At 44.2% G+C, this 16,143-nt stretch overlaps 1 protein-coding gene across 1 annotated transcript in view; it reads right to left on the reverse strand.

The window, feature by feature from the left end:
• Positions 1 to 610: 610 nt before the first annotated feature.
• The window catches only part of Dpf3 (double PHD fingers 3), a 260,400-nt gene continuing 244,867 nt past the window's right edge, over positions 611 to 16,143 (reverse strand). Inside the window, exons 9-11 of the mRNA XM_051196287.1 lie at positions 11,734 to 11,846; positions 1,323 to 1,404; positions 611 to 829 (exon numbers count right to left, since the gene is read on the reverse strand). Of these exons, the coding sequence (XP_051052244.1) occupies positions 759 to 829; positions 1,323 to 1,404; positions 11,734 to 11,846 (266 nt within the window). The 3' untranslated portion in view covers positions 611 to 758. The remainder of the gene's footprint in view (positions 830 to 1,322; positions 1,405 to 11,733; positions 11,847 to 16,143) is intronic.

Consider the following 16,143-nt stretch of genomic DNA (forward strand, 5'->3'; position numbering starts at 1 on the left):
GGTCCCTTGCAAAGTCTCTCTTGATGAACAGCAAACACTGACTGGTTATGCTGGGGGGTCCCAATTTCTCCTCCCATCTCCGGGGCCCTCTCAACCCTTCATCAAGTGGTGAAGCAGTAGATTGAGATCATCCCAGCTATGGATACCACTGCTAAGGTTCAAAAACTACAAAACTCTTTAACCAAGAGGTTTCCAAGTTCCATCTTCAAGATGGCCTCCAAATGTAGCCTTTTCCGGTGAAGCTTGTAATAAGTAACAACTTCTCCTCAGCATCTTGTTCCTCTGTGAGAATTTAGGATGAAGAGCCTAAGCTAAGGGTGAAGAGGCTGTGTGAAGGGATCTTGAAACACAATAGATTAAAACAACACCAATGACACCAAATAACACACAAGTGATTGGTGAGCAGTCAAAAAATGACTTCCTCTAAAATAGGAAGCAACGAGAGGGATGTACTGTGAGGGTGAATGTGAGGAAAGTTCCACAGGGCTGGGGCTGGATTGTTATTCAGAAGTGCAAGCTCCCTCTGGTAGAAATGAGGAAGTACTGACTGAAGTACCACGTGTCGGGCTGGAGGTCATGGGCAGGGTGGTAGGTGAGTAGAGACCTTGCCCACTGTGTTCCACACGTCCATGCCCGTCCATAGCTATTCATTTTCCTTACAGTTGGTCTGTGTGGATGTGCAGGAGAACTCCATCCAGATCAAACAGGGCTCCAGTTCAGCCTCTCTGGTGGCAGGTCACACTCAGTGACCTGAGGCCCTAGGCCTGACAGCCAAAGGCTGAGGCTTTCTCTTTGAGCAGCTCCCAGCATAAATGGCAGCTCCAGCTTCCTAGGAGAGTGAACACAGCATTAGTATCAACCCTTCTAATTGCTGGGCCCCAGCCTAACAGCTTTAATGTCTGGTAACTTCTATTTGCCTCTGACTTCCATAATTCAGAGACCAACTCTCAGCCCTGAAGGTTTGTGAAGTCTGTTGCTCATGTAAAGTGGGTGCTCAGAGATAACAGAGGGACTATATAAAGAGCTTTACCACTCCCCTTAGCCAGCCTTGGTACCCGTGTATCAGTTCCCTTGGAAACTCATCCCTCTCCACACGGCCGAGAAACATCTCCTTGACTCATCAGTTAGAATGTCATCTGGCTGCACTACGCCTTAGTCTCCTCAATGGTCCTTTGTGAGTAGCTCTGCCTAACCTCATAGGGCTGTGATAATTAAATGAGACAAAACATGAAAACTCCTTAGCGTAAGACCTGCACCATAGTAAGGGACCAATGGAGGGTAGGTGTGGTAGTTGTTGCTGTTGCTGAGTTCACTGTCATTACCTTCTGGGGGCTCAGCCACTGGGGGATTTAAACAGTACATGTGATACCCACGGTCGCAGTCATCGCAGAAGAGTAGCTGGTCCTGGCAGATACAAAAAGGATAAAGAGGGAAGAGAGATGCAATTACTCCAGGACAGTGTCATTCCTCTACTCTTACTTCCATAGATAACTTTCCAAGCCCCATTTGGGGTCCTCACTGTTCCTTAAATGTGGCTTATATTTTATTGACACCTGAAAATCACCACCTTTCTCCCTAACCATATAAATCCTTCACCGCCTGGGCCTCTTCCCAACTCATTATCTTAGAAGTCATTCCCCCGATGGCTCCTTTACATTCAAGCTCCCAGGGAGTCCTTGTCCTGGACTCCCATTGCCAGTGATCTTATGGATTCCTCTGACCCCCACCCTATGGCAATGACCTAATACATGGGTTGAATTTCCACTCTTTCATCTGTGCAATGGACAGCAGCTGTACTGGGTAGTATCATCCATTGCATCTTCAAACTCCTTCAGGATTTAATCTAGATGCTAAGAAAAGCCTCTTCCCTGGCTGGAGGCTGGAGCCCAGAGGGAAGCAAGAGATTGGTTGGTTCTCGAAGTAGGAGACAGTCATACAGGTGAAGGCTGATGATGGCTTGGTGTAAGGCTATGGCAGAGCAATGAGGAAATAGTCCCTGATGACAGGGGCAGAAAAGTGGCTATGAGGGTATTAAAGGGAGGACTGCCTCAACTATAGATCCAGGGTCACCAGGGAGCTGGAGATCAGAACAGAGGTCTGGGCCCAAGATACGGGTTTGAAAGTCGCTGGTGAGATTAGATGGCAAGTGGAGGTCCTAGGAGAGGAAGTCCAGGGTATATGACAGCAGATGCCTCTAAAATGGTGCTCATAGAGGGCTAGCTGTGAAATGCTATGCAAAATTTTGCATACAGGTAGAAATGTGTATTTTGAGAAAAGGTTTATTTCTGAAAATAGAGTAAATCCGTTGCTTTCATGGAAGTCTCTGAAGTCTTTTCCCAAGGAAAGCCAAGAGCACAGCCTTTCACCAAATGAGCATTAAGGGACAGCAGAAACAAAGAGACCAAAAGAAACCCAGGCTAGGGAAGAGGGGGAAAACCACCACAGCAGCTTGACTCCCAGAAGGTTCACCGCAGCATCAGAGCCAAAGGAAGCTGTGGGGCTATACGATTTGGTTGTGATACAAAGAGAAGTAATATTTGTGACGTCCTAAAGACACCAATAACCCCTACCATAGCACTGACACAAGGCTACAAAAAAGGGGGATACCATAGCCTGACACCCCCCCCCAAATTCAAGTGTATGAGGGTCCAAGCACATTTGTCATGTGTAGGTGTCTAGAATCATGGTCCCTTCTTTCCCATCTACTTCTCAGGGCGATGTTCACTCATGCTAATGCCCAGGAAAAATATAATTTTAAAGGAGCTCTAACTCCCAAATCTAAGAAGCTGGATCCACTGATGGCTACAGAGCTTGTGGGATGGGAATCCCATTCTGGGATCTGCAGGAGGCCTTTAAGAAGATCCCCAATGTCCCAGCAACTACCCCTACTCATTCATGGACCCTGTATTAACATTCCCAGTAAAACTAAGTCTAGAATCAACCCAACACCAGCCAATAACAGACCATGAAAGCAAGGATAAAGACTATGGCTATAGATTGCTGTGGGATGACTTGTAGGGTACTCAGTTAAAAAAAAAAATCAGAGTAGAGAAAACATACCTATCTCTTACCATTTGGTTATGGATACAGCAGATACACTTACATGTAAACAAAATGTAAGGGTAAACTTGGTAATTTTTAAGAGGTCATATGTAAGCAAAGAAGGAAGTTAAGTTTGGAATCAGAAAATGGAAGCTAAGTTTTCTTGAATATGTCTTTTTTTTCTATATTTGTTTATGGAACTATTTTGTATAGTTATAAATTAAAATCTTAATATAACCTTAAAAGTGAATTCCTATTAAGTGACTATACTTGTGCATCTAGTTAGTGATGCAATGACAAACAGAAACTCTGATGACATATCTTTTTTATTTGGAGTTTCTTTTGATTCAGGGTCTTACTGTATAACCCAGTCTGGCTTCAAACTTGTGACCCTTCTGCCTCCACTTTCAGAGTACCCAGTTAACACACGATCTTGACACCCAAGTTAAATGTAAGTATGTGTGTATATTTTTCAGCAATTATATTATTGATTATACTATTGGAACTGGTTAACCATCGATTGCTAGTTGCATGGGCATCAAATGTGTGATTGTATGGTATCATTGAGAAGCAAAGTGTTTTGTATGCCAAAGGAAAGTATAGACATGAGATCAATGAATTAATAGAAAAACCACAACATTTGTTCTGTATGCAATCTAGAAGTATTTGAATAAATAAAAATTATATTTTATCTTTTAAATAACAAAAATATGTTCTAGATCTGCCATTGAAAATGTCAGATCTAGACAGGTGCTGGTGGTGCGCACCTTTAATTCCAGCACTCAGAAGGCAGAGGCAGACATCCAGATCTCTGTGAGTGCAGGGCCAGCCTGGTCTTCATAGAGTGTTTCAGGCCCAGAGTTACACTGAGAAACCTTGAGTGGGGGGAAATGTCTGAAACAATGACAAATACAGTAAAAATTAGCCTCTCCAGACCAGCAGTCTTTGGGAGATGGCTGCTTTTCAGACTGGCCAATGAAATATATAGATACCTTCCTTTGTCCAAAAGCAAGAAAGCTATCAAATGCTCTCAGGAGAGTATCGAAAGGGCTTAGTCTCCAGCCTGACTGTTGCCATAGGCCAAAGAGATTTTTAACTGCAATGGATGGAAACAAAATATATTTAAGTTCTTCAGTTCGTAAAGATAGTATTTTTAAAACTTAGTCCCTTTGGAAGACGCTAGGGAAATTGGATGCTTTTATTTATTTTGATGCCATTTTAGACTTAGAGAAAAGTCGCAACAACGACAGTTTCTCTATTAAGCTCTCCCAAACGGGAATAACATCTTACACTGCATAGTAAAATTACAGAGTGGAGATGACCGCTAGTGAAATGTTATTAACTGGTCTATAGGAAGGAGCTTTAATTTCCTCCATTTTCCTACTTGTTTCCCCTTTCCCAGGATCCTAGATAGCATTTACTTTTTGGTCAGTTTGTTGTGGTTTTTGTTTGTTTGTTTGTTTCTTATACTTATTTATTGGTGGGGGGAGATGAGGTCCATACTATAGCACCCATATGGAAGTCACAGGACAACCTGAAGCGGTCAGTTTTCTCTTTTTGCCATGTGGATCCCATGGATCAAACTTCAGTCCGCAGGCTTGGAGGCAAGCACTTCTATCCACTGAGCTATCTCGTAGGCCTTCTTTGTTTATATTTTGGGGGGCAGGGTTTCATGTATCCCAGGCTGTCCTCAAAGTTACTAGGTAGCCAAGGATAACCTTGAACTCCTGGCCCTCTTCCTCCACCTCCAAGTGCTAGGATTACAGGTGTGAGCTCCCACAGCGGTTTACACAGCACTGGAGACAGAGCTCAAAGCTCCGTAAGTGCTGGGTAAGAACTCCAAATGGAGCCATGGCCCTAGGTTTACTTGTGTTTTCTTTGTGTCCCTCAGTCTGTGACGGTTCTCCAGCTTATCTTTCATTACCTTGACACCTTTTAATTCATAAATTGTATTCACTGGTGATTTCCTACATGTTTATAACTTCCCTAGAAGTTATAAACCTCTCTTTATTTCTCTCTCACCTCTGTGAACCCCATTCTACATTACAAATCTCTTTCTCCCGTATTAGTTCAACTTCTTGTTTTATTTCGTGCCCCACAGAGTTTAACTAGGATATCTGTGTGACCCCAAGTTTAAACTATCCTTTAGAGTCTGGTGGGCTCTCCAGTCAGTATGCAACTGGATTCCATGCCCCACCCCCATCTGAGACTCTGTCAGTCACCAATAACGCAGCGAAGGTAGAGTCCTGTGAGTCCCCTCCCATCCACAACTGACTGCTTGGAGGTCTGGCTTATGTAGACTCAGGGCCAGTGTACAGCTGCTTTGAGTTCATGGCTTCCATGGCCACGTCCTGTTGAGAAGACGGCATCTCAGAGCCCTTCTCCACATCTTTGGTGCTCATGATCTTTGTTCTCCCCCCCCCCCCATGTCCCCCGAGCCTAAAGAGGGGAGTGTAAATGTTTCATCTAGGGCTGAGCCTCAGTTATGCTCTATCCTCAGCGGCTTGTACCACTGTGAGTCTGCATTCACCTCTGTCCACTGTAAGCAGAGGTTTCTCTGATCATAGCTGAGGGAAGCCTTTGTAGGCACGCAGTTAGGAAGGCTGTCTATGCTGTCAGGAACTTTCGAAGAGTTGGGGGTTTTATACACATTACTGGATGTCTGGACTGGATCTTTTCCCGTGTGAAGACTGAGGCATGCGAGCATTTTTGGCAAGAACACCACAGAAACTTACACTCTGCCCTTTCCACTGAATCACATCAGGACATCAGTGGAACTGGTATGTCTGGTCACCTGCAATATCATCATATAGCTAAGGTGGTGACGGTCAGTGTCAAGTTACTAATTTTCCTTCGGTAATATGTAATCAGGGGCATGTCTGAGTTGATGCAAATATCGTGCTTTACATACTTTCACCAACATTAAAAAAAACTTAATTCTTGCCTAATTGTGGACTTGCCTATGAGTTCTCCTGTATTTATTCATTGGAATTCTACTATAAGGAAGTATGTATTGTCTTCATATTCCTCCCTTGCCCTTCCTCCCTTCCTCCCTTCCTCCCTTCCTCCCTTCCTTCCTTCATCCATTCTTTCAACTTCATATTAAAAGAAGGGTTATTTGTGTTATCCTTTATGTTACAAGCCAACAGTATCATTATTTATTTTCTTTCTCAGTTGTTTCTAGATTTGGCCATTAAGTGTTCTTTCAGATTGTTGGTTCTTGTGTCCTTTAGACACACACTGTCACTTTTTTCTTTAGAGCATAGCCTTACTTTCTGACACCACGAGATATTCCAGGCATGTCCTGTGTAGTTGTTACCCCATCCCTAGTACCAGTCATTTCTCTAAGGATCTTTGGCTCTTTTCACTAGGGAGTAGTACTATGTAGAGCCAATCTCTGGATGTTGGGTGCCTCATTGCTTCTAGGTCCTTGCTAGTTCTGAAGATGGGTAATGTTCACTAAGGTCTATATGAGCTTGGTACCCAGAGCAATGCTTTTAGGGAAGCCTGGAGACCTCTAGGAGGTGGGGTCTGGTCACAGGGCTTTAAGTCACTGAAGACATACTTTGAAAGAGACCATGGAACCCTACTCTCTCTCTCTCTCTCTCTCTCTCTCTCTCTCTCTCTCTCTCTCTCTCTCTCCTTCATCTCTCTCCCTCCCTCCCTTCCTCCCTTTCTCTCTGTTTTGTTATATGAGCACTTTATTGTTACATGCATTCCCTGTTAAGTATCCTCACCAAAATCTCAAAGCTACTGGGCCACTTGATCTTGGACTGAAACCCTCATAACCTCCAAAATCACGAGTTAAGTAATTCCTTTCTCCTTATAAATTAATTGGCACATTGCTGCAGTAATGAGAAGCTGATTAACACAGTTCTCTTTGCCAACAGATCTAGGAAATAAATGTGTGCATAGGTACATAAACATATATCCATATTGACATCTATATAATTCATACATGCTTATACTGGCCATGAGATCTCTCTCTCTCTCTCATCTAAAGCCACAGAATCCAGGCTCCTCCCCTCCTCTTTTATGGCTATTCTCACTCTGGTGTTTAGAACTAGGACTCACCATCACAATATTTAGTTATTCATTTAGACATATAAAGTCACTTTCAGAATTACGAATCTGCATGCCCATGAAAATAAATTTCTTAGCAGGGTTCAGCATATGCGATGCAGCACACACTCAAAACAGCATTTTCGAAACTAATTGGGCTGGTTCTTCTCCCAGCTCCTCAGTCTGGTTATGCTATCTGCTTGTTGTGGAGATAGATTCATTAGTTACTGTTTTCTCCACTTTAGCTTTTCTAGCCTCCTGGTTAAATATGTGTCTGTCTATGAAACTTACTCTTGATCCAAGCTATCCAAACTGAATATTGCCAAGGCCATGTTGGTCCTCCCTAGTCCCTACTCATTCCCACATCACTGTATTTCTCCTCCCCATTCCCACCCACTCCTGAAGATAACCACTCTTGTTTATTCTTTTACATAAGTGTATAGATGTATGTGTATTTCCTTATATACTCCTTTTCATTCTAACACATTCAGCCTCCCATCAATAGATATTACATCTAACTTTGTTTTTGTCCACTTATCATGGAACTTATCACACATCCATGCACAGACATCCTCCTCATTCTTTATACAGCTTCATTGCACAGCTTGTGATGGTGTCTATTTGACCACTTTTCTATGCATCTATATTGAGGTTATTTCTGATATTTTTAATTAATAAATTACTTAGCACACATGTGTTTATGTAGTGGGATATATCCTTCTGGGTAGACTCCCACAGATAGAATGGCTCAGTCAGACGTTAAGTGTTCAATAGCTTTGTTGGAGATCACCAAATCCCCAACCCCAGAAGGATCATGCCACTTTGCATCCTCTCTAATACTAGATGTAGGACCCAGTTTTCTTATAATTACATATATTGTTATACTTGAAAAAAATTGCCCATCAGATAGGAGAGAAATGAATCTTGGTTTTGCGTTGAGTTTCTTTAATTGTGAGTGCATTTGAATATTTATTTCAATGTTTAAGGGTAATGCTTATATTGCTTATGAATCATCTTTCAAGCCTGCTTCCCCTTGTCAATCAAGTTCCTGGCTCTCTGTCTCTCATTCGTCAGAGTTCTTTATGTCCTGGGGCCATTGGACCTTCACCTGCAGCTGCTGTAGATATGTTCTCCCAACTTGTCAGTCATCCTTTGACTACATCGTGGATTTTGACTATGCAAATTTTCATAGAGTCAGTATTTCATTTTATTGTTTATTGTGAGTCAACTAGAAAACCTTTGCTGGTATTTAGATAAAAGAAGAATCTGGCACTGGTCTGGTCTTAGTTTTTATATTTAAATTCCCAATCTATTTAGAGGTTGTTCTTATGTCTGGGTGTGAGATATGAAGCTAATTTTGCCTTCTTCCAAATGGCTCCCCTATTGTCCCAGCATCATTCATTAAAACATCTATCTTTGACACACTAATTTTAGATGCAACCTTTATCCTATACTATATTCCCCTATGTAGGTGGGTCTATTCATAGGCTTTCTTTTCTCTTCCAACTGGTCTAGTTGTCCACTCACACATCACTACCACACTGTTCCGCTCTGGGGGCTCCCCGAAAGATTTAATGTCTGACAGTTCCTGTTTCCAGCACAGTTTATTAGAATTTCCCTGGCTATTTTCTTTTTGGAGTCAAGTTTATGTAGCCCAGACTGGCCTAAAGCTCACTATGTAGTCAGGGATGATCTTGAACCTCTGATCCTCCTGTTCTACCTCCCAAAGTCTGGGATCACAGTCATGCACTACTCTGCCTTGTTTCTACTGTGCTAAAGACTGAACTCCAGGATTTGGGCAAGCTAGAAAGCACTCTCCAACAGAGATACAACCCTGCCCTTCCTCTGCTATCCAAACCCACTTCTTCTTCCATAGGGTCATAAGTGTCAACCTGTCTGATTCCACAAAAGATGCTTACTGATGCTGCTATTACTCCTGGTGTCTATTTGCAAATTAATACAGGCAGAACTGATGTCTCTGCAGTGTTGAGTCTTTTTATCCAATATCACAGGACAACGTTCCACCAGACCTGTTATGTTTTCAAATACATCAATTTTTTTTTTTTTTTGTTCATACAGACTTGGCACACTTGCTGTTAAGCACATTCCTAAATATGGCTTCCTGTTGCACTGTAAATATAGCAATGTTTACTAATCGGTTAGTTTTTGCTTTTGTAAGATGTGTGTGTGTGGTGTGTGTGTGTGTGTGTGTGTGTGTGTGTGTGTGTGTGTGTACATGTGGCTATGCACCCATGAGTGCAGCTAGTGGCAGAGGCCAGAGAGAGGTGTCTCATCCTTTGGAGCTAGATTCACAGTCAATGGTGAGCCACCTGGTATAGATTCTCAGAACAGAACTCAGGTCCTTTGCAAGAGCACTCTCTTAACCACTGAGACATTTTCCCGGTTCCCAGTTTTCACTTTCAGGTTGGCTCTATCATTGATTCTCCATGGTGTCCCAGAATATTGTCACATTCACATGAAACTAGTGTCTCAATGCAGGTTAAACCTCCCATATCTAAAGTGCTTAAAACCAGAAGTGTTTCCAATCTGTGTATGCATAATGACGCATCTTTGAGTCGAACTCCAAGAAGACAAAATCCATGTGTTTCATACATGCCTTACACACATATCCTAAAGGTGACCTTATGTGATATATTTAAATGACTTTATACATGAAATAAAGTTCCGTGCCATAGAATTTTCCACCTGTGGCACCATGTTGGTAATCATAAAGCTCTGGCTTCTGGAACCCCTTGTGGATCAGCAATACTCAACTGGTATTATCATCTACCCTCGTGCCTCTAACCTATTTCTCTTGTTAACTGGTGCTAACTAATATCTCAAGAAACATGATATGGGCTCAATTAGAAAATATATTTTCTCATGTTTAGAATCAGTCTTGTAATTCATACTTTCTTGACTGTTTTTTTTTTAATTTTATTTTCATGAATGGGTGATGTTTTTGTTCAGACTTGTTTTATTTTTAATTATCCATATGTATTATGTGCACTTGGGAGCAGGATTGTATTTGCCAATGGAAGTGCCCCATAGGCCAGAACAGAGCATTCCCATGGAGCTGGACTTGTAGGCAGTTGTGAACCACTTGATGAGCAGTACACGCTCTTAACCATGAAGTCATGTCTCCAGCCCCATGACTAGTTAGCTTAACTCTCATATTATTTTAAAAACTGATAAAGGAGAAAAGCAAGAACACATGCTGTCTTTTATATATGGTACCAAAGGTTAGCATGGTTAAGTTTCTTACTATGGAATCATTCCAGACAATAAGCAAAGAAGAAACTATCAAATAAGAGAATGCCCAGTTAGTAGTTTCTAATGAAATGGTCTCACTGAATGCCATAGAGAGTTACATCACAAAAAGGGAGACACAGGAACAGCAAACTCCATCAAAAGTGTGTACTGATGTCTGTAAAGTAATCTTCCAGAAAAGAGAGACAAACAGACACAGAGAAATGAGGGGGATGGTAAAGAAAGAAACTCTGGACCAAGCCTTGAAATGCACAAGGCAGAGAGAACGTCAACCCCATGAGGATATGTTCAGAAAAATGAAATCCTGGGAGTTCCATTGATCAGCTGGTTTGTCGGGTGGAGGGAACATCTATGTCTTATTTATAAAATGCAAATATTGAAAGAAACTTAAGGTACATTCACTAGTTGCAATGCATGGACTTCACTTGGACCTCAACTGCAGCGTTTAGGAGATAACTGAGTAAATAGAAATATTCATTGGACATTTAATTATATTAAAATTAATTATTGATTTGGAGCTGTAGTAAAGGTTTGGTTATTTTCAGTTAAAAAGTAGTTATTTGTCTTTTTTTAAGGTACAGATGTATTATTTACTAGTGAAATTATAGGATATCCAGGATTGAAAAGTAGGGGAAGGATGATTGCTCAGCTCAGTTGGTAAAATGGATGCCGCACAAGCATGATGGTCCATTTTCAGGCCCCCAGCACCCAATTAAAAGCTAAGTGCACACCTGCCACCCAGCTTTGGGTAGGGGAAGCAGTGTCTGGAGACAAAAAAGAAATATCCCTGGAACTGTGGCCATCCAGGCAATTCAAACTGATGAGTGTTTGGATCAGTGAGCTATCAGTCTATAAAATTCAGATGGGGAGTGATGGAGAAAAGCAGCTGATATGAAACTCTGGGCTCCACATGTGCGAACACATGAACAGGTACATACGATGCACACATAAAGGATAATAGTACTTATGAAATAAGATCGGACACAATGGCCATTGTTGAAGGTGGGCTAGAGGGCATCAGTTTCAGTGTTCTCTCAACCTTTGTCCATAACAACAAAGGTGCTGGGCAACTCTGCACTTCTAGTATTTACTATGCCATCCAGGAGAGATCATGCACTAGGATGTGGTGAAGAAACAGCCAGGTACATCCCACCCGAAGCCCTGGTCACCAGCATAGTCACTAAACTCTGGAGAGCAAGTGCCCAGGCTGCTAAGGACAATGGCCAAAAAGATATCCACCTCTGGCATCTTTCCCTGAAGGTACAAGGGTCCCAGGGGCTGTGGAGGCTAAAAGAGCCTGTTGTTTCCCCCAGTGCCCTTGCACAAGCCCCTTCTGCCACGGGAATAACCCAGACTCACGTCATTCTCCGACGTCCCACACAGGATACAGGACTTGCACTCTATGCACTGCCACTTGTAGGTCTTGACAGCCTCGGTCATGTTCAGAGTGAACTGCAGGCAAGTTGGATGGCCTGAAAGAAGCCAGAAGCAACAGTATTAGGACAAAAGAGTATGACCTGCAACCCCAACACCGCTAATTCAAGCCACATCTTGGAAAGGAGTATGGATGTAGCACTAGCTGGGGAACAGACTGGGAGTCTGAAATGCAACTCTATTCACAGTCCTTACCACCACTAACCTGCAGTCATGCCAGACAGAGGTCAAACGGAGAGATGGGTATTCACCTTCTTACTAAGTACCATCCAGTTCCTCTTACCCCAAGGGCCATGTCCCCCATAGGCATAGCAAGTAGAGTAGAAAGCTGTGATCAGAGAGCACTACGCAGGGTGAAAGGGAGCACAGAGTCCAAGGCAGCCTGGTGGGAGGCATCAGGATCACCCCTGCCCAAGCTCTAGCTGAAGCTGGGACAGGACAACTTATCAGAGCTACTTAGAGCTGGGACATCCTATTCTCACTGCCTGAGGGTGAAATAAGGTTCTCCGGGACTGCGTAGGGGTAACAGGTGGCATTTTTATGGTTCCTTGAGTATCCAGGACCACAGCCAAGAAATGAACAATAATCCCAACCCTGATCAGTCACAGGAACAGAAAAAAGAAAGGGGTCTGGCTGGGAAGGCAAGGGAGTAGCTAAAGCAGCAAATGACCAGGTCTGCCCTACAAGTGTCCTGTTAGCTATAGCCAGATCAGGAGAGGGAGTTTAAGTTGTGACCACAGTCCTAGAATAGCCTGAGGCTTGACCTGCCAAGCAGCACTCTATCAGCCCCCACCGACTCCGAAAAGCTATGCCAAAAGTGACTAGACAGCTGGGAGCAGGCCCTTGGCATTCTAGTTGTCAGGGAAGAGAAACCCAGATAATGTCCCCAGGTTTCCCAGTGCTGTAACCTGAATGGGCAGAGCCCACTGCTGACTCTGCTGGAAAGAACTAGCAGTTTAGCCCAGCCCAGCCCATCCTTCACCAGAGCTCCCACTGCAGACAGCATTTGCCCCTCTTGTGTGAGGGATTTCCTTCTTTAAAGGATACTATAAACAGGGAGTACCAATTAGAGTTAGCATCACCTACCAAGTGTGCTCACAGACGGGATTTCCAAGCGTGTCTCTAGCCCCCAGCAGAGCCACACCCCAGCAGGGAACCCCATGTTTCCCTTTGGAATTTTCAGAGAATCCATCAGACCATGCTCACTTGGGTAAAACACTGGCTAGTCCATCAGCATTAAGGACCTACCAGATTTGGGGCTCCCCAGATATAAACCACACTGAGGCTTCTGAGGTTAGCGTAGGAGTAAATAAGCAGTGGGGGGGGGACAGGAAGAGATGAGGCCAGAAAGAAGCCTTAAATTAAAACCTGCACCAATATCCCCCTGATATTCTGGAGAACGTCCCAAAGTACTGTCCGAGGAGAACACTAGCCCAGCTGTTTCCTACACTAACCTCTTAGAATGAAAGCATAACGGGGCTAGAGGGGACATTTTCAGCTGTGGGCTCAGCAATATGGGCCACAGGTGCCCAGGTTCTCTGACAGGACATTGTTGGAAAGGATAGACCTGAGATCATGGGACATACACCCACCTAGGCAAGGTGGTTTTGTCCAGTTCCCTGACCTTGGGCCAGATCCCAGCTGTAGAGCCAGCTTACATCAAGAAACGCTCATTAACTCAACAACTGTTTGGTGAGCAGCTGCTAAGCTGGCCGTTACGCTAGACAGAAAAGATACGGTGTGAGCAAGACACCCTAAGCCCTCCAAAGAGACCCCAGATTACTAAAACCCCGTGCGCAACGATTTAATCACTATTGTGGCTAACACCATAAAGCAAAAGCAGAGGTGGAATTGAAAACCAATGGGAGCATCTAGCCAGAGAGGTCGAGGAAACCAACCCCCCCCCCCCCAGGGAAAGAGGCTTAAGTCAGAACTGGGCAGATCAAAAGTTAACCAGGGGGAAGGAAAGAGGGTACCAGGTAAAGGGACCTGCGTGTGCAGGCTCTCAGCGGCCAGGAGCTTTGCAAACTAGAAGAGAAAGACCAACGAACATGAGTGTAGGCTTCTTTGCAAAATGAAGGGCAGGAGGCCACAGGGAGACAATGAAGCCAGACTAAATAGGCACTTACACCCCTATGTAAGCATTTGGGCCTATAAGGTCATTGAAGGCTTCCAAGCAGAGCAGAGGCCTGGCGACAGCTTTTTAAGAAGCGTTCTTAGGCATAGGGGATCTTGAAGCTGAACAGATGCAAGAATTTTTGCCAGGATTGGGTCTGAGGCTGGTGAATTAGGCTCAGGTGGGAACCGAGAAAACAATAAGTAAGCGATAGGAACGGACTCACCTGAGTCCTTCGAATGCTGGAAAGTGAGTGACTGAATGAAGGAACTGGGCAGACTACAGTGTAACCACTGGGATGAGGAACCCTGTAGGGAGATGAGGCCCTGTGTGGGGGCCTGGAGGATCCACTCTGTTCTGAGTAGTGCAGAGTTGAGTCAGGGAGCGGAACACAGAGTTGAGAGTTCAAAAGACAAGTGTGGACTCCAAGTAGGAACAAGGCTGGGAGTAGTAGCACACCTTTAATCCCAGCACTCAGGAGCCAGTGGCAGGGGGTCTCTGTGAGCTCCAGGCCAGCCAAGGCTACACAGAGACACTGCCTAGAAAGAAGAGAGAGGGGGAGGGGGGGAGAGGGGGGAGAGAGGGGGAGAGGGGGGGAGAGGGGGGAGAGAGGGGGGAGAGAGGGAGAGAAAGAGAGAGGAAGAGGGGGGAGAGAGGGGGAAGGAGAGAGAGGGAGAGAAGGAGAGAGGAAGAGGGGGGGAGAGAGGGGGGAAAGAGAGAGGGGGAGAGAGGGGAGAGAGGGGGGGGAGAGGGGGGAGAGAGGGAGAGAAAGTGGGGAAAGGGAGAGAGAGGGAGAGAGGGGGGAGAGAGAGAGAACCCGAACAACTCAAGATTGATTTTTGCTAACCAGGTAGCAATTGAAAATATGAAAACCAGTAAAAGTAGGAAAAGGAAAACAAGAGAAGAAAGAAAGGGGAAGAAAGGGGAAGGGATCTTTAAAATCTAGGACTGAACTTTGAGGAATCATCTACTTAAAGACAGAAGAGCTGTGGATGGAAGAGGTACCTATAAATCCCAGCACCAGAGAGCCTAGAGCAAGAGGACGATGAGTTCGAGGCCACCCTGGACTACATAGTGAGACCCTGGCTTGAAATTAAAAACAATGGAGGAAAGAGAATGAGAAAAGAAAACAGAATGGCCAGAGCTGAGAAGCAAATTGGGCAAGTAAGGCGATATTTCAAAAAAACGGGGCAGCTGTGTGGCACTGCATGTCTGTCACTGTTCCTTAAAGACCCCGAATGAGAGTATTGTCTATGGTCATACCATCCCAAATGTGCCCAGTCTGGTCTGAAAGAGGGAGTGTTGACAGATCAGCGCAAATGCTGTCCTGCTAATAATAACATTCCTCATGGTGCCATCTTCCCAAGGAAGGAAGGTCAGCACATTCCATGGCCTGGAACTCAGCTGGCAGCTGTACTGGAGCATCTGCCTGGGTGGGGCTGGGGTGGGCTGTGTGGTTCACATATCTACAACACTGCAAAAGCCAGTTATCAGTCTGCTCTGTGACTGAGTTCTCCTACAGGCATGCCCAGCCTTCGATATCACAAGGTGATACCGGTTGTCTACAAGGTTGAATCTTAAGAACTGCTCAATTGAGTTACAAAATAATGAAGAAGATGATGATGATATAATAACAATAATATCTGGAAAATCTCACAATGTTTTACAATTTTGTGTTGGTCCACATTCATAGCTATCCTGGGGCACAGGCTTTCTCTGTGTTCTTATTTTGAGAAAGTCATTGACTTTCCAAAGGTCTTCTGACATGGATGAGAAGACCTCAACCCCCTGTACCTCCAACCTCCAGACTAAAACTAGCCTCAGCCTCTGCTCAGAACTCAAAAACACTATTCAATCAAGAGAGGAAAATGGGGGACAGGAATGTTGCTACTACTTCTCTACTAGGAAGGAAGAGATACAAGAAGTTTAGTAGCTATACAGATGAGTCCCCAAACTAAGTCCAGAATTAAGTTATGTGCCTGTGCCACCATACAAAGTTGGCCACTCTCCCAAAACTAGAAACAATTCTTGGCATGTAAAACTCCAAAAACACAACATCTTACCAACCATAGGAAGGAGGTATGAGAACATGCTGTTGGACAAAAGGGGAAGTTTCTGAGGAGAACAGAGGAAGCTTGTTTCTGAAGTCTGCTGCTGGGACTGGTTTTGTCCAGAGTTAATGCTCAACGTTCTTGTGAGTAGGAGAGAAGTAGGCACAG

This window comes from Phodopus roborovskii, unplaced genomic scaffold (genome assembly GCF_943737965.1).
Source record: "Phodopus roborovskii unplaced genomic scaffold, PHOROB, whole genome shotgun sequence".
Lineage (NCBI taxonomy): Eukaryota > Metazoa > Chordata > Mammalia > Rodentia > Cricetidae > Phodopus > Phodopus roborovskii.